The sequence below is a fragment of the Schistocerca nitens genome, chromosome 3, assembly GCF_023898315.1.
Source record: "Schistocerca nitens isolate TAMUIC-IGC-003100 chromosome 3, iqSchNite1.1, whole genome shotgun sequence".
Taxonomy (NCBI): Eukaryota; Metazoa; Arthropoda; class Insecta; order Orthoptera; family Acrididae; genus Schistocerca; species Schistocerca nitens.
The window spans coordinates 739,498,155-739,521,520 of NC_064616.1; the positions used below are offsets into that span (position 1 = coordinate 739,498,155).

Sequence of the window (23,366 nt, forward strand, 5' to 3'; positions counted from 1 at the left end):
GAAATATTTCTGGTGAATTAAGAAGTGCTAATTATTTATTAAAAGCTTTTTATGATAAGACTGAAAATATGTCCCTTTTGTTTTTTATAAGACATTATATTGAACTCGCTCATTATTTGATTGTTTCTATAAGTTAAATTAGTATGTTCAGTTTGGTTATGTGCATGTGAGTCCATTAATAAATTAGTTAAAACAATTTTACACACTTTTAGATATACTGAATATCTCAGTATCATATTTGTTTACAGGTTTTCTGATGGAAATTCTCTTGCTATTTATAAGAAATACAAGGAGAGTTTTATATCTGCAGAGTACCAAACTGAAGGCTATTTAGTCCAGTTAAATTTTGATTAGGAACAAACCACTCTGCAGTCAATAAATTGTAGAACTATAACAACTGTCAACTTCTATTGGTATCCACATTTTAAAGTATGGCTAACAGTATCTCAGTATGGTTTATATCCCTTACCTACATCAGTGGTTGCAACACTTGTAGGTAAATGATGAAGCTCAGTGATTGTAATTTTGGCAATGGGTAACTGCTAATATTTGAGTGACTGTGTGATTATCATGAACTGAGGAAGTCTCTTCCACATGAGATGGATTCAACAACTCATATCAATGATTCATTGCAAGTCCACATAGTATTCTGAAAACATATTTTCAAGATTTTTTTGTAAATGTGTAATGTTGTGTAATTGACAATTGGTTGACTGGATCTACTGTCCTACGCGTTTTACAAGGCTCATATATGAGACTTCCTGCAACATGAATTGCCACTGTTATTGAAAGAATGGCAAAGGAAAAAGAGGCAGACTGCTTTGATACTGTAGCTGTGGAATCTCAATTGGTTTTAGTAGTATTCCTCCCATGTGAAACATTCAGATTCCTGAAATACAGGACCCACCAAGCTTGGATATATGGTTAAATGAACTTTTTAACACAAAACTGTTCTACTAAAATATTTATAGTTCCTCTGAAATATTGTTTATACTGTCAAGAATATACATTTGGATTTCATCTCAGGATTACATACAATGGGCTACTATTTTATTTTTACATTGCATTTGACTGGCAGTTCCATAGGTAATTGAAAAGAATTAAGTTACTAATGTCACATCATCACACAGTCACACAAAAAATTTGTACAAAATTTGAGCAGGATACAACTATTTTATACTAATAATAGTATTATACTATTAATAAGGAAGCTAGTTGATATGTATTACAACAGTAGATTGATATTTTAGGTCGTTATTGTTAAAGACTGAAAACATATCTTCACAAACAACATACTGTTATGTGTAAACAATCCAGTTATACTCATAACCTAGGAGTCAGAAAAACAATTGCACTAAACACACACACACACACACACACACACACACACACACACACACACACACCACACCACACACACACACACAAATATTACTTCCTTAGGTGCTAGATATTTTCAACTCTGTCTGTACAAATCTTTGTCAGTGTTTCCTTCTGCTATTAATAATTTGTTTGACTCCTCACTTGTAGCAGAAAGAGTTTGATGTTCCATTTCTGTTGTTCTTTGTGTCAAGCTTCTGAGTTTGATATTGCACAGTTTCTGTCTTTGAAAACATTCAAAATTGAAAAGCCAGCTGACTCCCAAACCAAAGAGAAGTGTCAATATGATTGAGATAAGTGAATACCAAAGAAATGATATTTTGTATGGATAAAAAATCTCATCATTAATCCTGAAACACAAATGTACAGTTAAAATCTTTGGAAAACAAAGGAGATGTATAAGTAATTAAACATGTAGGCCTATGTTCATAAGCAGCAACAGGAGAATGTGTTACACACCTTACATATTGTGGCAGAATTGTTGTATTCTTTGAACAGTTATGCGTTGAAACAGGAAGCACATTTGGGACATACCCTTTTTCAGATGCTATGTTGCTTCCAGTAGCTAACCAGGCTGGTATGCCAATACCAAATATCATTCCAGCTGCTGCACCCTACAAAATAATGAATGCTGCATCTACACTCTGATAAAAGTGCTAAATATTTTTTGTTTTATTTTTATCAGATGTCATATATGCTGTGTACTCTAAAATGAAATGCACTGATTTCTTGGATGCTTGTCATTTACATATATGTTCATGAAATAATAATTGCTGATGACTGACGATAAAAATACACTGAAGAGCCATAGAAACTGGTACACCTGCCTAATATCATGCAGGGTCCCCATGAACACGCAGAAATGCCACAGCATGATGTGGCATGGACTTGACTAATATCTGAAGTCATGCTGGAGTGAATTGACACTATGTATCCTGCAGGGCTGTCCATAAATCTGTATGAGTACAAGAGGGCTGAGATGTCTTCAGAACAGCATGTAGCGAGGCATCCCAGATATGTTCAACAATGTTCATGTCTAGGGAGTTTGGTGGCCAGCAGAAGTGTTTAAACTCAGATCTAGGGAGTTCGGTAGCCAGCAGAAGTGTTTAAACTCAGAGGCATGTTCCTGGAGCTACTCTGTAGCAATTCTGGATGTGTGGGATGTCGTACATTGTCCTGCTGGAATTGTCCAAGTCTGTCAGAATACACAATGGACATGAATGAATGCAGGTGATCAGACGGAATGCTTACATATGTGTCACCTGTCAGAGTCGTATCTAGAAATATCAGGGGTTCCATATAACTCTAACTGCACACACCCCACATCATTACAGAGCCTCCACCAGCTTGAATCTTCCCCTACTGACATGCAGCGTCCATGGATTCATGAGGTTGTCTCCATACCCATACACATCCATCAACTCGATACAATTTGAAACAAGACTTATCTGACCAGGCAACATGTTTCCAGTCATCAACAGTGCAATGTCGGTGTTTATGGGCCCAGGTAAGGTGTAAAGCTTTGTGTTGTGCAGTCATCAAGGGTACACAAGTGGGCCTTTGTCTCTGAAAGCCCATATCAATGTTGTTTCATTGAATGGTTCACACGCTAACAGTTGTTGATGGCCCAGCATTGAAATATGCAGCAATTTGTGGAAGGGTTTCAATTATGTCATGTTGAATCATTCTCTTCAGTCATCATTGGTCATGTTCTTGCAGGATCCTTTTCCAGCTACAGCAATGTTGGAGATTTGATGTTTTACTGGATTCCTGATATTCATGGTATACTCGTGAAATGGTCGTGGAAAAATCCCCACTTCATCGTTACCCAGAGATGCTGTGCCCCATTGCTCATGCCTCGACTATAACAACATGATCAAACTCACTTAAATCTTGATAACCTGCCTTCGTAGCAGCAGTAACCAATCTAACAACTGTGCCAGGCACTTGTAGTCTTATATAGGTGTTGCCAGCTGCAGTGCCATATTATGCCTGTTCAAAATATCTCTGTATTTGAATACACATGCCTATACCAGTTTCCTTGGCACTTCAGTGTAGCATAAAAGGATTACTAGCAGTACATAGCAGTACACAAAGTGATGCTGTATTTGCTTATAAATGCTTCTTCCAGAAGATGATACCTCTCATCATCTAAGATAATGTATTTTGGCTGGTTATAACTTTTTTCATTGTTTATACTGCTAAAGACACAATTTATGGCAGAGAAAGTAACTTTTCAAACTGCTTTGATCTTCCTCGCGATTTACTTGGAAAGTGTTATTATAGATACTTTGACAACTTGTACACTATCCCAGATTTAGTTCACAATCTAACAAGTAAGAGCACCAATGTTATCACCACTAAGCAGCAAAACTGAAAGGAGTTCCCTGACTTCATGGAAAATGACAAGCAGAAGGGCAAATACATAATGGCATACAGAAGCAATCAGATTTTGACAAAATGAAATGACAAAAGAGATGTAGTGATGATGATACATTTCAGGAAGTAAATTCAAAGAATGGAATCACACAAAAGCCTAGTGTTGTCATGGATTGCAGCACCAATATGGGAGGCATGGATAGGAGTGATTCCCAGCTGTAAAGCTACCAAATGACTAAGAATAGTATGGAAAAATATTCTTGATAAGTGTCAGGGAACAGTAGACCATATCTTATATATGAAAGCATACTTTTGTGGCAACATCCATTGATAAGATATTCTCAGGTTTCAAGCTGTGTCAAGTGGTTAACTGAGTACGAGCTTTCGGCGGAGACCTCCTCTGCCATTGTCAAGTGGTTGATTGTCATCTGAATGCCTCTGCCATGCTTACATAGCTATGCAGCAATCAGTGACATCACTGGTGCCTAGTCCTGCACCATATAGGGCAATGTTTTGGTCGCGTGACCGCCGCGCCCGCTTCAACTCCCCAATCACGGGAGCCCAGGCTGTACTCAGCTCCAATCCAACATCTTTATTGAGTATGCTGTCCAATATTTTGATCTCTATTGCTTCAGTAAGCAGAAACGCCTTTCATGTTGTGTATGATACTGTTCAGTGGTACTGACAGTCTGACTGACATAAAACTGCCCACACCCACACGGTATTTTGTATATTCGTGGTGTTCTGAAGCCTGCATCATCTTTCATAGGCTTCATTAGTTTCCAGATCTTTGTTGGGGGCCTGCATACAGTACTGATTTTATGTTCCTTCTGGATCTGGCCAATCTTCCCTGTTACTGAGCCACAACAATCCTCTCACTGTTGTCCTGCCACCTAACAAGGGCAATGCTACTGTCCTAATGGAATGAGCCAACTATGACATGAAAATCCTGCTGACATGCAGGTTCCATGGATTCATGACATTGTCTCCAAACCCGTACACACCCTTCCACTCAATACAATTTGTGAGACTTGTCTGACCAGGCAACATGTTTCCAGTCATCAACAGTCCAATGTCAGTGTCGACAGTCCAAGGTGGCTTTGTGTCATGCAGTCATAAAGGGTACAGTATGTGAGTGGGCCTTTGGCTCCAAGATCTCATATCAATGCTGTTTCATTGAATGATTTCCACACTGACACTTGTTGATGGCCCAGCATTGAAATATGCAGCAAGTCATCATTGGTCCTGTTCTTGCAAGATCTTTTTTCAGCCACAGTGATTTCAGAGATTTGATGTTTTAGTGGATTCCTGATATTCAGAATACATACAATACACTTGTGAAATGGTTGTACAGGAAAATCCCCACTTCATTACTACCTCGGAGATGCTGTGTCCCATTGCTCGTGTGCTGACTATAACACCACATTCAAACTCACTTAAATCTTAATAACTTGCCATTGTAGCAGCAGTAACTGATCTAACAGCTGCATCAGACACTTTTAGTCTTATATAGGCGTTGCTGACCACAGTGCCATATTCTGCCTGTTTAGATATCTCTGTATTTGAATATGCATGCCTATACCACTTTCTTTGGTGCTTCAGTGTATATCTGGACTCGAAATTAACTTGGAACAGTCACACAGAGTATATATGTAAAGAGCTATCCTGCATTATTTATCTGTTGAGTAAACTATGCTAGTTTTTTCCTAAAAAAACTATTTGCTTTCGCTGTCATCTATATGGCATTCTTGTGTGAGGGCAGTTCTTCTGGGAGAAGACCATTAGGTGCATGTCTGGAATATTCTTACCTAAAATATCTAGTAGTTCTTATTTCAAATAGTTACATACACTGACCATTCCACCTCTCTTCATATACAGTTGCCTGATGTATATGAAAGATAACTACAACAAGTATAGCTTATGGCAGCCAGTACATCAACATCATATTCATCACAGATCAAAGATAGATATGCCATCAACCATGAGCATCAACAGAAATTTATTATGGTGGTGGGAGAGGGGGGAGGGGGTAAAGGTGGGGGCCATGACTCAAATCATCGTTTTTTATATAAATGAGATGGTCAGTTTCGAGATCTGTCATGCCACAAGAAACAAAATTTATAGGTGACAAAAAGCTTAAAATACCCCAGATAATTTGTTATCCACTCAATACTTGCTATAGTGTGAGAAATATGTATCTGATAATAAAAACTTTGTATTGTAGATTCCAGGGAAGGGGAGGCTCAGTCCCCACCCCTACATCCCACCTGTGGATGCCTAGGCCGACAACCAGTTTTAAGAAAATGCAGTGAAATTATGGATACCTAGGTAGAAAACTTTTCAGTTTATTTGTTTTATAGGCACATTAGGTCTTATCAAACGTCTTCAAAAGTAAAATACAAAAGTAGCTGAAAGAAAGGGCTTTTCACATACACCAAGAATTTGAAAACTCTTCGAAAGATTAGCTACATTACTAATTAATTTGTAAGACTGATTGCACTTTCATTAAAGAAACTGTATGTATGTTATTGTGTAGTGTTATGTATATGTATATGTATATGTGATTGTATGTGATTTAGTATATAGTACATGTTGCTGTACAATAAGTAACCATGTTTTCTCTAACATGTCACCCCTCAATGTAAAAGCTATTTTAAAATTACTAATTACAACATCAATTATATGTAAACGCTTAAAGATGCATGAATAAATAAATAAAACTGATTCATGAAGCATGGAAGATACTTATCACTTGTGAAAACTAAATTTAACATTCATATTGAGATAATTGCAAGTACTTTACAAGATAACTATGTGGGAAATACAGATATCAAGATTCAAGTAAAAACTGAGTCAAACAGCTTTGACAGGCAATGAATAATCAACCCATTAAACTTTCTAATAAACTGACAAATTTCCTACAAACATTGAAACACTTTATAATATACTTACTTTAAATAAATTACACTGTCACAAAAAAAATCGTAAAATCATAAAATTTGTTTCGTAAGTGATTTATAGCAATAAGAACATGTTGTTATAATTTCAGTCCAAAAGAAGCAGAATACTCTATGGTGATAGAAAACTGAACATAGTATACAAACATAGCACTGAATAAAGCAGGTATTGAACAGCAGACAGGTGGATAGAAAAACTTGGTTAGCACTTAATCTTGCATATAAAATCCATTGTTGGGCCATATTTGTAAAAATGATATCGTATACACTGAGGTGACAAAAGTCATGGTATAGTGAAATGTGCACATACAAATGGTGGTAGTATTGCATACACAAGGTATAATAGGGCAGTGCATTGGCAGAGCTGCCATTTGCACTCAGGTGATTTAAGTGAAAAGGTTGCCAATGTGATGATGACTGCATGATGTGAATTAAAAAATATTGAATGCAGACAAGTTGGAGCAAGATGCATGGGACAGTACATTTCAGAAATCATTGGGGTATTCTGAGATCCACAGTGTCAAGAGTGCGCTCAGGATATTAAATTTCAGTCAATATCTGCAGTGGCTGATGGCCTTCACTTAATGACTGAGCAGTGGCATCTGTGTAGAGTTGTCAGTGCTAACATAGAAGCAACACCACATGAAATAGCCACAGAAATCAATGTGGAACATAAGATGAATGTATCCGTCAGGGCAGTGTGGCAAAATTTGGCATAAATGGGCTATGACAGCAGACAACCAATGTGAGTGCTTTTTCTAACAGCACAACATCACCTGCAGCAGCTCTCTTAGGCTCATGACAATATTGGTTGGGCCCTAGATGACTGAAAAGCTATGGTCCTGTCAGATGAGTCCCAATTTCAGTTGGTAAGAGCTGATGGCAGGGTCTGAGTGTGATGCAGACCCCACAAAGCCATGGACCAAAGTTGTAAACATGGCACTGAGCAAGCTGGTGGTGGCTCCATAATGGTGTGGGCTGTATTTACACGGAATGGACTGGGTCCTCTGGTCCAACTGAACCAATCATTGACTGAAAATGATTACATTTGGTGACTTTGAGAATATTTGCAGCCATTCACGGACATCGTGTTCCCAGACAATGATGGAATTTTTATGGATGACAATGCATCGTGTCACCAGGGCACAATTGTCCAGATTGGATTGAAGAAAATTCTGGACGATCTGAGTGAATGATTCAACCACCCAGATCACCTGACATGAATCCTATTGAACACTTATGGAACATAATCAGGAGGTCAGTTAGTGCACAAAATCCTGCAGCAGTAACATTTTTGGAATTATGGACAGCTATAGAGGCAGCATGGCTCAATATTTCTGCAGGAGATTTCCAACGACTTGTTGGGTCCATTTCATGTTGGGTTGCTGCAACTACACTGGACAAAAGTAGGTCCAACACAATACCAAGAGGTATGCCATGACTTTTGTCCCCTCACTGCATCGAGGTATTGCAAATCTACACAAGAAATTGTACAATATTATATCCGTGTGTGTGTGTGTGTGTGTGTGTGTGTGTGTGTGTGTGTGTGTGTGTGTGTGTGTGTGTGCGTGCGCGTGCGCGCGCGCGCATGCCTATCTGCTGATCAACAAATATTTAGTAAAAAATGATCTGTTCGCATATAGACTTTTACAATCATGTTATCAGCATACAAAATTAATAGAATCACTATTTTTCAAAATATGCTTGTGCAGAAAATCCCACCTGTCTATCAGTTTTAGTCTTCAATCTAGAGATTAGCAATCCTGATAACTTGAGCGTGTCATTAGGCTGGTTGTTCACTTGTAATATTTAATATATGTTCAGTCAGTATATTGTCTAGTGAATGTGTAGAGAACGTGATAAATGTTTTGTAAGGAACACATGTACTTTTTGGGTAACATAGGTCAGTTTAACTCTTTCTTATTGTATGTGTGTTACAGGTAGCATAAATAGGTATGGACTTGTAAAGTAAGTTATATATGTTGTCCCATGCTAAGACCATTGTGCAATGACAGTGGTACATTGTCAGTGGAGAGTACATGTTGAAAGCATCCTGCAGACACAGCTTTGCCGTGGTAAAGATAATAGGTGCATCACAGTGTGTGAGAAAAACGGCACAGCAACTGGAAGTATATTCCAAAGTTGAAGTATGCAGAACAGCATGATTCTTGTGGGTAACACTTCTAAATTGCACAAACTCACAATGACATTATGGTGGTATATAGGCCAAATGCAATATTGTATCCAGCCATAGAGAAGTGGTGCCAAAAATTTGACTAAGTCCACACAGATCTGGGTGACACATGTTGAAAAGGAAAGCCATCAACATCAAGTACAGGTAATAATATCCAGGAAATTGAGCAACTGATTTGTAGCAATTGCAGAGTGAGTATCATGGACATTGCTCAGCACATGTGCATCTCAACAAGCAGTGTTCATCCCATCATCTGGGATAATGTGCAGTATCAGAAATTGTGCTCATGTTCGGGTCTGCAATCATTACCTCTTGTACACAAAGGTGCAAGGTGTATGGTACCTTCTTTGAGCCCTACAAAGACTTCCTAAGCCATATCATTATGGGCAATCAGACATAGGTCCATCACTTGACACCAGCAACAGAGAGAGTGGCTGTGGAATGGAGACATACCTACTCACCTCTTAGGAAGAAATGTTGTACCATCAGCTGGGGGGGGGGGTCATGGCCACTGTTTCCTTCAACTGTGATGGAGATATGTACACTGAGTTTATGGCAAAGTGCATAACTATTAATGCCAATTTGTTCTATGCAACAATGATATTATTGCACAATGCTGTAAAGAAAACAATACATGGAATGTTAAGCAAAGACATTATTTTCCCATGTAACAATGCATCACCCCACACAGTGTGCACATCACTAGCTTTGCTTGAACATTTTAATGCAGGAAGTTTGGAAGCATGTGCCATACAGTCAGTCTTGATCCACATATGTGGTATGTACGGCTAGCACCTTACAACCCAGTCACAAGCCACAAAACAGAGTGGTCTCGATTGCCACCCTGTCAAGGTGCCTGCAACACTGTGTCAGCTCATCCTGCTTGCGACACCTACTGCAGTATCTGGGGGCACCACATCTGCCATATACACTGCTGCTATTGATGGCACTGGCTTGCCTCTGCAAGCCATGTGATACTAGCACAACTTCCCAGTATTTCTCCAGTGGATGGTCTTATAGGCTGCTGCCCAGCAGCTCACCAGTCAGTGTGAGTTCCAGCCTTGACCTTAACATCTTAAAATCAACACTTGACATTAGAAGCTCGGCAAGTCTATTCATCAGAAAGCAGCACATGTCAGCCAGAACCTAAGAAAGTGGAAATGGTTAGAGCAGCATATATGGACTTTGCCTATGGTGATGTTTCCCTACTGTGACAGGCTGTGTACCCAGCTAGTAGCTTCAAGAACTTTTACTATGGTAGATCAACTACCATCAGATTATAACGATCTTTGCAGTTGCATCCATTCAGAGGCTGTTTCAGTTGCTATCCTGAACCAGTTGTTAAGTACTTATGTATTCTCTGTGTTAGTAATAAAGTTCTATTGTTCTCAGCTACCTGGACATATGTCTCTTCTAGCAGCACACATCACCCACAAAAAGGTACTAAAATTTCCATCTTTTTGGCAAGCTGAAAGACATCTCAGGGAAAAGAGTGTCTTGAATGATGATGCTCTCTGAGTGGTTCTTGAATGGCTCAGAAACAAAGGAGCACCTTTCTATTTTTCAGGAACTGAACAGTTGGTAGAACATTCTGACCCATGTTTACAGAGATTTTGTAACTATGTTTAAAATTAGTGTCATGTATCTATGTGACTTTGAAGTGTAGTGAAATATTCAATAAAAGTTACTTGGCTTGCTATTATAATGTGTAGCTTACTTTTTGAAGTCCCTTCGTATATTTCAATAAGGTTAAAGTTTTGTTCCTTGAGAAATAATTCTGTACTACAAATGCATTCTTAAATACATGTAAGTAGTCAGTCCCCTAAGTTTAGTATATCTGTGCAAATATTTTACAAATAACATGTTACACTTAACACTGTTTATTACAAATCTCATTTGTATGATATTAGGCAAATCAGTTCAAGAAATATGCAATAGACTGATTGATCTAGAGATGCCTTTCCCATGAAATACATTTGGTCTTTTATGCTGTAGATATAAATATAAAACATAAAAATGTTTGAAGCTAATAATAAGTTGCAATCTATAAGTACGCCAACCAGGTACTTATTTGGTATACATGTGAGCTAGGCATAAAACTAAAATAACATTCTAATAAATAATACCTATGTAAAATCATGTTATGTAAATTCTCATCACATCACATCATGTCATCAATCATGTCGAATATCACAATGCACATGTCTTGTGCAAGAATGATTTAGTGATGAATAAATAAAGAACGTTTTGTGAACTATACTTACCACTGCATTTACCCATGGAACATACATTCCCAAAAGAAAAAGAGCAAATAATGCTCCAGAAAAGAATCCTGATAGAGACACTGCAACCTGTAGAGAATAATTAAACAACAAACATCATGCATGTTTCTACAAATCTCAATAGGTTTTAACAGTTGTGAAAATAAGAGAAAATATGATTTGTGAATCATATGATAGTTCTTAATTTCATAAACAATGACAAAAAATTTCAAATCTTATTTAAACAAAAAGAAGATACTGAAGACATATTTTACACTTCCTCATCTTTTGATCTTCTTACGTCATATCTATCTGTGAAAAACTGTAAGCCCTTGTCTATTTCACATATTTTACTGGTAAAGACATTCTAAAATATACATATTGCAGTTAAAAAAAATATTCTCAAGAAATTCTTGCATTTTTCAAGTTAGTTCACTGGAGGTACAGCTATTGGTGTATTTTTGAAACTAACATTTCAGCTATTACCATGTCAGAATATTAATTAATAAAGAAAATTTGATCTCAGTGATTCAGTTGGGTAAGTTCTGATAATGAGAAAAAGCAGATTTCCAGAAAACATCTTCAGCTTAATGCGTAACAGTATTCACAATACACAATATGTTTAAGAAATGAGAAGAGGTGTTTCTTTCTTTATTCTTTTTTCTTTTTTTTTAAAAAAAAGAAGGTAGTGCCAGTGACAATACATAGCTAAGTTTTGTAGATATGTAACATTTACAGAAATGGTAAATTAGCCAGAGACTGGATTGGTGAACATAAACAAAACAAATTTTTATTCCTAACTTATGACTGGCCTTTCATATGTCATTAAATTATAGTGTCAAAGAAAATTAATCTGAATTGTTTAAAGGAATGAAACACTTACTGGCACAAGACCACCCATATATGGTACAGCAAACACTAAAGCAAATGAAAGTAGTCCAAACAATAAGGCAAGCAGTTTTACTGTTAATGCTGCCCTGGACTGATTCAATTTCTTCTTAAAATTTGAGCCATCCATTTCTGCAAACCATATAGCAGCAAGTGAATTCAGGCCAGTTGAGACAGTACTAGAAAAAAAAAGTAGATTCATTTCAAATTCCTCCATATAAATGCAGTTCTGTTGAAGGCCTGTAGTACATAAAAACAATCTAAGAGCATTCAAATTTTTGAATTAAGATCTATTACATTAGGTTTTCTCATGCCCAGAACATAAGGCAGGAAAATTAACAAATTTACATAATGCCAGGACTGAAATGTAGTCTGCAGAACTACTGTTAAGCAGATTTCTATCTCATAAGTATCCATTCTGGAATATCATGTACCAGATAGTGCAACACATTTCATGCAGAGTGCGCTGCAGAACTACTGTTAAGCAGATTTCTATCTCATAAGTATCCATTCTGGAATATCATGTACCAGATAGTGCAACACATTTCATGCAGAGTGCGCTGTATTTCAGAGATATCACTGTGTTACAAAAGCAGCATAAGCTGTAAATGACATTATTATGTGAAACAACCATAAACAATGGATGAAATTAGTTATCACCTTGTTACTCAACCAGAAAGAGATATAATACATCACTTGTATAAAAGATAAGCAAATTAGGATTTAATTTGAATACAGAGGTAATTTTGTATCTGAGAAAAGAACTTTATTCTTCAAATAGAAGATGTTCTGACTAGCAGACAGGGACTTCGGTAGAAATATAACTTAACTATGAACAAGGACTGTGTGGTAAGGTTTCGCTGGTTAGTTTTTCTTCTTCATGGTGGTCTGTCCTTTTACAACTTTGTGTTTGGCAAATAACATTTAATCTACATGTAAATACTTATTTTCTGTCTTTGGTTTTCTGAGATTCATGATATTTGAGAAATTTATTGCAGAGACAGTTGTCGAGAAAAGAAGTATATCATTCTTTCATTTTGTAAACAGTATTTGTTTTCAAATATGAAACAGATTTTGTTGTGTGGTAAGAGAAAAGAAGGTGAAGGAAATATAATTTCTTCAGCACATATTCCAACCCAATATGTAAATCAAATACACCCAATTCCTCCTTGAAATTACAAGCCTGATTCCAATTCAACAGATGCAAGTGGGAACCTATACAGAACTTCTGTATCCAACAACATAAATAGACAAACTGTATAGTGAGGCTTCAAACAGTTTCAGTGTAGCAATATCACCTTCAGAATGATGGTGGACATGAATCAGTAGTCATAACTGCATCTGAACCTATCCATATCCACCATGTGAAAATTATTGTTAAATATGTGGCAGGGGATACTTTTTATTCAACCATATGTTATGGTTTCTGTTTGTTTCATTCACAGATGGAATTTTGGAAAATAAAATGCCTTTACATATGTGTGTAGGTTTTTATTAGTCTAATATTTATCTTCATGATGTCTATGGTATCAAGGTGCAGGGGGCCAACAATACTCACAATTTTCTTCCTTTAAACAATAATGCATTGTGAGTAGCTGTTGAGTGTAACTGTTAGGTGACTGCCCAAAACATAGTTGGGGTAATGAGTATACATTATTTCACAATTTTCAAGTACTTACAAGAATTGACACAATGTTTGAACTAGTCTCTAATTTTCTGTAGCAAAAATGTACTAATTTACAACAGAGGAGGGCATATGATAAACAGGTGTATTACAGTTTTTATAAAATTCAAACCTTACTAATGGTCGATTGTTGTCATTATTATGTTCACCAGCTCTCCTGCCAGTTTACTGTACTTTTTAAGAATGTGTACCCATATGTGGAGGAAATACATTGACAGAAAAAAACCACAACACTAAACAATAATTAATGTAGAATATTCAAATTTTGGGAACACATTTGCCTAGATAACATGTTTAAGTGGTTAACATTGCAAGATCACAGGTTAATGTAAGTGCAAGATAAGCCATTACAAAAGTAAAATGCTGGCACATTAATAACCAGTGTAACCACCAGAATGTTGAATGCAAGCATGCAAGCATACGTGCTTTGTTGTTCAGGTGCTGGATGTCAGTTTGTGGGATGGAGTTCCATTCCTGTTGCACTTCGTTGGTCAATACAGGGTTGATAAATGCTGGTTGTGGATGTCAATGGAGTTGTCATGCGATGATGCCCCATATATGATTCATTGGAAACAGATCTTGTGACTGAGCAGGCCAAGGCAACATGTTGACACTCTATAGAGCATGTTGGGTTGCAACAGTGGTATGTGGGTGAGTGTCGAATCACCAGATTGACATACAGATTTGCAGTTAGAGTGCACGGGATAACCACGAGAGTGCTACTGCTGTCATACAAAATTGCACTCAAGAGCATAAATCTAATGTACATACAATGTGTTAGCATCCAGACAGGTTGGCTGCAGGCCCTCAACTAGCCTCCTCCTAATTAATACATGGCCATCACTGGCACCAAGGCAGAACCAACTTTCATCAGAAAACACAACAGATCTCCACCCTGTTCTCCAATGAGCCCATTCTTGACATCACTTGAGTCACAAATGGTGGTGGTTTGAGGTCATTGGAATCTAGCTCAGAGCTGCCTTCGAAGTAACTGATTTGTAACAGTTTGTTTTGTCACCGTGGTGCCAACTGATGCTCAAATTGTTGCTGTATATGCAGCAAAGTGCACCAGAACCATTTGGCAAACACAATGGTCTTCCCTTTCGGTAGTGCCACATGGCCATCTGGAGCCCAGTCTTCTTGTGACTGTACAGTCCCCCGACCACCACTGCCAGCAATCATGTGCAGTGGCTACATTCTTGCCAAGTATTTCCGCAATATTGCAGAAGGAACATCCAACTTCTCATAGCCCAGTTACATGACTTTGTTCAAACTCAGTGAGGCACTGATAATGGAGCCTTTGTTGCCTTAAAAGCATTCTTGATTAACATCAACTAACCACATGCAATTTACAAGATAACTAATGGTCATGACAGTAACAGTGTGTATTTAAAGCAAACCTGATTTGCATCCTCATAGTGGCGCTAATAGTGCCATTCTCATGTGACTGGTGTGAAATCTGAATAGACATAATTTTCCAGATGTAGAAATACATCTACCAACTTTTGTTTATGTTGCAAAAATCCTTCTTGATGTTGTGATTTTATTTTCAGTCAGTGTAATTTTATCAGTGGAGTGATTTTCAAAACACCTTTAACTTTTGATTGTTCTAGATGATTGAAGATCTGTAGAAATGGATTTAACTGACTAGTATCTGATTCAGAAAATTTCTAGAACCAGTTGCTGCTGATTCTTGCTGATAGAATTTCTTTTCTTTAGTTGTAATATTGCTCAGATTTTCACTAGTGAATCTTAATTTTATTTGCCACAACATAATCTAAACTGCTCAAAAGAGTATTTGCACCATCTAAATATTTGCAAATTTGTGCAAGCTGATTCATCAGGAGTGCAGAATGAAAGAATAAGCCTTATGAAACTAAAATATAATTTAAATGTACATGAAAACAAAATAATAACCCAAATAAAGGCAGTCTGTTAAGGAGTGGACACTTTGCTCATCCCAGAAAGCAAAATGTGCTGTGGTGTAGCATCTAATATCACGCTGCTGTAGCACATGTACTGTAATATTCTTTAAGTTCCCTTAGAATGACGTTCACTAGATGACTGCCCCATTCTTTGACAATGACCATAATAAGTTCATTCAGTGTGTGATCAGGGTTACTGCAATGACACACTGCAAATTTCAACAGGCCCCAAGCATGCTCAGTAGCTCAACTGGTACTGAGACCATTCTGTTTCACTGATTACTGCCTTCTGGAGGAAAGTGATTACAAGGTAGGATATGGTTGATCATGAGTTATTATCATGGAATGAAGGACCCATCACTGTAGGGTTTGACTATAGGTTGGAGGATCCCTGTTATTGCAACGGAAAGCCCTCAAGTTACCACTGATAACAATGAGAAGTGTTCAATGCCCATACTCAATAGAGGCATAAAGTATCACTGCTGTACTTCCACTTCGAACCTGTGGGACTGAATGCCTGAGAGATCTGGTAACCTCTGCACACTGACCCCTGAGGGGCATCATATGTCAGACAAATCCTACACACACTGGCAAAGAGAGCCTAATGCCACTGATCCAGGTTTCATTCCCCATATTCCTTGCCCACCTCCTACAAGCACCATTGTGTTGAGGAGCTTGTACTGTTGTTTGTGGTGGATTGACCAAATTTCCCATGTCGGGATAATTGTGTACTGACTGAGCTGACAGCTCTCCCAGTTACCTACAAAAAGGCAGCATTCAGTTATAACTTGTCCTGTGAGAATGGATATCTATGAGCTATAATTTGTAGGTAGTAACCACCAGCTGGTGCTGTTGGCAGCAGGCAACTACCATGAGGCACATCGTCTATATTTGATCTTTCAAGACAGCAGATGTATGTTTGAATGTCATTACTGTGGTTTGTGCCAATTTGGAGGACACCTCTCCACACTGAAAACTGTTATTACCATCAAGTGACAATGAGTCCATGGTCTAAACTTGAAATGAATTTTTGAGACATTTTGACAGGGGAAATAGCGTATACACGTGCATTGTCCCACTCATGGCTGGAGACATAGTATGCCCTACTGAAATGCACTGAGAATGCAGGTTTATTTTTATCTCTGTTTGACTGTATGTAGCAATTTTCCATGATCAAAAGAGTACTGAGAAGAGTTTTTCAATTAACATGCAGCAGAAAACTGTAAATGCTTTCTGTGTGGCATGTTTTATTATTGTTGTAACCTATTTGTCCTTTTTCATCAATTCTGTACAAGTAACAATAAGATACAGTGTGACACCTCTAATTAGTGGTAAAAGTAATTAGAGTGATATATGCTTAACAAAGAATATTTATCATAAGTAGTGTACTGAAATATTAGAGTTTTCAGTGGTATATAAAGATTCCATGAACTACTATATGAAGAAAGACACCATATTATTTTTTATTATCACTTGTCTTTTGATCTTGTTGCTTAGCTCTTGTCTTGCACTTGTGGCTCTGTATGTAGTTTGATGTATAAAGGCTTGCTGCCTATTCATGTAAGTTGAATTAAAGTTAAATAATAATTATCAGTGCTGAATTTTAAAAATTTGTTTTTGCTGTGAAACAGAAACCTTTTCCTCTCCTTGCTATGGTTTTTATGGGTGGTATTTTATTTTAATTGCCAAAAACAACTTAAAATTAGTTTTCTTTCATTTCTAGGGCTATAAATTCTAAACAACCTGCATTTTAAAGTTATTTACAAAGTCTGATTTTCAGTTAACACAGCACAGTTACCTTTGATTGTTGAAAATTTATCTTCACATAAAACCACACTAGCATAAGCTTGCATTAGCTTTGGCTTGAGCCTGACAAAGTGATATTTCAGAATGAAAAGAATTTTCAATTTATTTTGAGTCATAAAGGAAAATACTAATCATCCATAGCAGAGGTAACTTTTTGTAGCAGTAAAATATATCTGTGATCTCAGAATAGTAATTCCTAACATCATGATATTTTCACTTTACTTAAAGTATATAAATCTGAAGTGCAGTTGCCATTATTAAATGTAGGAAGAGAAGTTCATGATGCTAAAAGGTATTTATTCTTGGTTTCCCAATAATAGTTTAGGAAAATATTTTCTCAATTTCCCATAGTAAAATCAGGCAGGGTCTAGTTTAATGGGACAAGTAGAGTTTGTGACAGCAGTTTTCAAGGCCCTTCATTAGGTTATATGTTGTACTTAACTACTTAAAGACATTTTCAATGTGTGTATCCCATCTAAGATCATTCTGAGGATAATTGGAAGAAATTTTGTGATCTTTACCAATTAAATAGTTTATGGTTCCACCATATGAGAATGTTCTGGTTATTTCTATTGCTTGAAGTGTGGAAATTTAACACTGTAGATAAGTTTTGATTCATTATCAGTTTATAGTTGTTAAATCAGTTCCAGGTACTGCTTCAAGCTTCTGTTATAGCTCCTAGAATGTTTCAATATTCTTATCAATGGCGAAGCCACTAGTGTCATCTGCAAACTGACAACTTTTTGACAGTTTTTGTTTGATATTAAGCCATTTATTTGGTTTCTGGATAAGGTCATATCATTTTTGTTTTGGTATTCTGGTTGCTATGGGTTTATTTATCAATTGTCATTTCTTATTTGTAATTCAGTGTTGTTATTTGAATTTACATATTGTAATTTTGTCATTTGGAGGTAGTGTGTGGAGCTGTGGATGCTAGAAAATGGAGTGAAATTTTGAGAAATCAAAATATTTCTGATACAGTCTTCTGCTTGAGTTCAATAGAATGGTGACAGTAGTGGACGCAGCCAGAAACATTTGTGCCATATATGGAGATAATGCCACTGGCTAGAGCATCGCAGGCACATGGTTTTCTCATTTTAAAGAGGATTTTTTTGGTGTCACTGACTCTCCACACTGAGGAAGACTTTGGGGTTTAATGAAGATAATTTAAATGCATTAATCCACAATGATCCATGTCAGTATACTTGGGAACTGGCAAATGTGATGAACTGTGATCAGTCCACCATCATGCAGCATTTGCATTTGATGGGGAAGACTCAGAAGTTAGGAGTATGGGTACTACATGCTCTAAGTCAAATTCCAAAAATCAGTGGGTGGCCATATGTGGATCTCTGCTCATTTGTCAACAATTGGATTGTGAACAACAAAATCAACCCTTTCTATCTGGTATCATTACCCATGATCAGAAATAGTGTCTCTACACTAACATAAGGAAAAGAAAGCAATGGTTGAGCCCAAACAAAGCAGCAGTTCCCCGTACAAAGACCTGTGCACATCCACAAAACTTATGTTATGCATCTGGTGGAACAGTGATGGTGTGGTGTACCACACCACACTTCCCCAAGGTGTTACTGTTACTGCTGACATTTCTTATCAATAACTGAAACATCTTACAGATGCAATCCAAAAACAACAATAAGAAAGACTGTGTGAATGGATGCTACTCTGCAAAATACTTGCCCGAATCCTGCTAGACTGACAAAAAACACTATACAGGAGTTGGGTCAGGAAGTCATTCTGCACCCACCTTATTCTCCTGATCTTGTGCCCTCAGATTTTCACCTTTTCCACTCTCTATCAAACAACCTTCAAGGAACTTCCTTTCCAGGTGAAAATGCACTCTGAACATGACTCGACAAGTTCTTTGCCTTAAAACCAAATCATTTCTACAGTTACAGAATCAAAATGTTATGCCAACATTGGCAGATTGTTGTAGATAGTGAAGCAGAATGTATCATTTATGATTAAAGTCTCTGTTATATGTATCTGTTGCGTTTATTAAACTTATGGACAAACCCTATGAACTTATGCATCAACCCAATACATACACTATAAATAAAATGGACCAGAGTACGGACTATTATGGTAAATCATATTCAGTCTCCTGATACCCATGATAATGTTTATTTAAACTGGCATTTTAATAAAACATTTCATTGCTCTGTTTCTGCTGACTCAATCATTCGTAGGGTGTGCCCCTGATGTCTATATTGTGGAGTTTGTAAATTAATGTATTGTGATCAGTGGTATCAAAAGATTTGGGCAGGTCAGAGTGTGGACTGGTGATACGCTTCCCATTTCATATTATGAAGCACTTTATTTAAAAATCCAAAAAAGTCAGTGACAGCTGATCATTGTTTCTAAAGCCAAGTTCTCCAATGAAAAGGAGCTGATGTTTGCACAAGAAATCTCAGACTCTTTTGGAAACATTTTTCTAGTTCTTTTGAGAAACTAGATATTAATGCAAAGTATCTAATGTGTCATAGCTTCTTTCTTCCTTCTCTTGAATAGCAGCTTGAGTTTTAGTTTCTTTAATCAACATGGGAATACTCCAGTTGATAATGAACTGTTAATGCCTAGATATTCATGGGTGACACAGGAAATGAAATTGCAGACAGCAGAGCAGAAGCAGAAATTTTGAACTCTGTTTTACAAAATCCCTCTAGAAATGACAATCTGAAAACACTAACATAGGTTAATTCTCATGACGCATCAGTGATATTGAGAAATAGTTGACATAAGGACTTACTCACACAGACCAGGAGCAACTATGTTGCAAATAAGCTTCAAAACTCACACAACGTAACTACTGGCATCTGGGCAGTCATAAACAGTTTTAGAACCAGCAATGACAAATCCTGTATGGACTTTACTATTAACCACAATGGCATGCTCATAAAAGACCAACTGGAAATTGCAAATATTTTTAATGAATATTTTTCTTCCGTAGGGGAAGCCATAAATGACAAACATAAAAACATGCACTACAGTTTTAAAGGTAATACATGTGACCATAGTATATATCTAGCCCCCACGAACTGTGCAGAAATAATGGGCATCATTAGCTTTCTAAAACCCTCTAATTAAGCTGGGCATGATGGCCTAAATACCAATGTTTTAAAAGCCTGTAGGCAAAATGTCTCTGTACCTCTGTCTGATGGACTAAAAATAGCACAGGTAACACCCATTTTTAAGAAAGGTGACAACAACAACAAAATAGAAAACTACAGACCTGTCTCAATCCTTCCTGTCTTTTCCAAAATAGTTGAGAAAGTTATATACAACAGGATTATACACTTTCTTAACAAACACAACCTGATGTTCGAAAATCAAAATGGATTTGTAAAAGGTAAATCAACTAGCACTGCAGCTGCTCAACTAATTGAAGAGGTGTTAGGGGGTATCGAAAGCAAGGAACATGTGGCAGGTGTATACCTAGACCTGGAAAAAGCCTTTGATTGTCTGAACGTTGACATCCTATTAGACAAGCTATGGAACATGGGCATTAGAGGCACTGCTTATGACCTAATAAAGTGTTATATGTGCAATAGAAAGCAGTTTGTTCTACTTAAAATGGAAAGTGGTGTCTACAAATCAGAGATCACTTGCATAAAATATGGCATGCCCCAGGGCTCGGTGTTGGGCCCCCTTCTGTTCTTGATCTATGTAAATGATATTAAATACTGTACTATAAATTCCAAAATTGTTCTGTATGCCGATGACACATCCATTGTATGTAAAAAGGAATCATATAATGAACTAGAGGCCGAGTGTAATAATGTGACAAAAGAAATTGTTCAGTTTTTTAATGAAAGCCACTTAAATGTAAGCACCAGTAAAACATGTTTGATGGAGTTTAACAAAAGTAGTTTGAATAATGAAATTAAATTATACATGGGCAACAAATTGGTAAAGAAAGAGTCTAATGTAAAATTCCTTGGCATAAGAATCCAAAGCAACCTGAAATGGGACACACATATTGACTCTCTAGTAACTAAGTTGTCAAAGAATATATTTGCAATCAGTACTATTAGCAAGTTCTGTAGAGACACCATAGTCCTAAAGACTGCATACCATGCTCTTTTCTTCTCTCACTTGAACTACGGTATTGAAATTTGCGGGGGCAACAACCAAAGCTAATCTAGATAAGCTACTCATTCTTCAAAAAAGGGGTGTGAGAATAATCTGTGGAGCAAAATATAGGGAATCTTGTCACAACTTGTTTCCAAAAACAGAGGTGTTAACTGTTGTACACACATATATTCTAAAAGCCATATTGCTTGTGAAAAGACTGCACCCAAACACTTATTCAGATTTCTACCAGTACAATACTAGAAATAAAGAAAGATTTTACATTGGCAGCCACAGAACAGCACTTTACGAAAAGGGGCCTCAGTATGCAGGTATAAAATTAGCTAATGCACTGCCTAGAGCAGTCATGGCTCTTCCTACAATTAAACTGAAACATCAGCTTAAGAAATTTTTAGTAAAACACCTTTTCTACACATTAGAAGAGTACCATACTTATATGAAGAGCAACAAATGCTTTGTGAAATTATGTGAATAGAAATAAGTAAACACCTTATTGTAATTTTTTTGTAAATTAATGACGTATTCAGAAGAATGTGTCTTGTGTATTGTACAAATAACTTTAATCACTACTGTTTCTTTGTACATGTGCAGTGTACCATTCGATGTTGAATAAAGCTATTATTATTATTATTATTATTATTATTACTAATGTTTAAGATAGCTGTAGAGTCCAATGGAATACCTATTAGATTCTGTAAGGACTCTGTGGCTGAGTTAGTCCCTCTCTTAACCTGAACACAAAAGACAATACTCAGTATTTGAAAGAAACCATAGGTCACACCAGTCTACAAGAATGGTAGTGGTTTGCAAAGTGTAGATGTAGAGCTGTCACATAAATTGGGCAGTGGTTTAGTAATAAGGCCACCACAGTTCTTAACAATAAAATAAAAGATAATTTTACCTGAGATGCTGCCTATACCTGTGGAATTTTTGGACTCTAAGTGCACAACTGTTATTAAATTTTATTCTTATTAGCCGTAAGAACAAAGAGAGAAGCAGGGTTATTGTCAGAGATATTTGAGTCCACTGAGTAATTGTTTATTACATTTGAAAAATATTTATTAAACATGTCCACAGTATTTTGTATGTATTTTTTACACTTTTATAATCTAACTGTACATTGATATTTTTGAGAATATTGTTGCCTATCAGTTGTTTTACAATATTCTATAGAGCTTTCACTTATTATTGGCAATTCTTATGTGATCATCAATGTCATTTTCTCTGCCTCATCAATAGGTTTAGAACTTTTATGTTTTGAAATATTACTGTGTCTCCTGATGCAGTTAGGGGCATTTTTCAGATTTTTAAGGGGAGTAGTCACATTTCCATATGAACTTCTGTAAAATTTCTATTATAGATACCTTGAAGACATGCTCTGTATCTAGATTTTCAGTTAATTTTAGCTGGTGGTATTTGACTTTTTTTCCAAGAAATATTCATATTTGTCTATGTGCAGTCATTATTTCTACAGAGATATGATGACAAACTCAATCCACAAAGCTTTCTGAGTGGCAGAGTTTCTTTGGCTGAGACATTGAAGTATCTTTCCTTTTACATGCTTCACCACTTCAGACAGCTATTTCAATTTCATTTTTCTTATTTGGTACGGACTGAACAATCTGATTGATTAAGATAAAATTTGACTCACTGATTGATGCTGAAATATCTGACTGACCACTTTTCTGTACAGAATGCAAGACTACTATGAGTGTTATGGAAAGGGGGGGGGGAGGATTCTCTTCTTGTGTAGCTATCAAAACACCTCACTTCCTGCTA

General features: G+C 36.7%; 1 protein-coding gene across 3 annotated transcripts in view; it reads right to left on the reverse strand.

The window, feature by feature from the left end:
• Positions 1-254: 254 nt before the first annotated feature.
• LOC126248715 (sodium-coupled monocarboxylate transporter 1-like) overlaps positions 255-23,366 on the reverse strand; it is a 423,655-nt gene continuing 400,543 nt past the window's right edge. For 2 of the 3 annotated variants that reach the window (XM_049950019.1, XM_049950018.1), the window contains exons 11-14: positions 12,055-12,238; positions 11,175-11,261; positions 1,840-1,994; positions 256-1,730 (exon numbers count right to left, since the gene is read on the reverse strand). In XM_049950019.1, coding sequence (XP_049805976.1) covers positions 1,457-1,730; positions 1,840-1,994; positions 11,175-11,261; positions 12,055-12,238 — 700 coding nt within the window. In that variant the 3' untranslated portion in view covers positions 256-1,456. Of the gene's footprint in view, positions 1,731-1,839; positions 1,995-11,174; positions 11,262-12,054; positions 12,239-23,366 lie in introns of all 3 variants that reach the window. The other variant, XM_049950017.1, reaches the window with a different exon arrangement.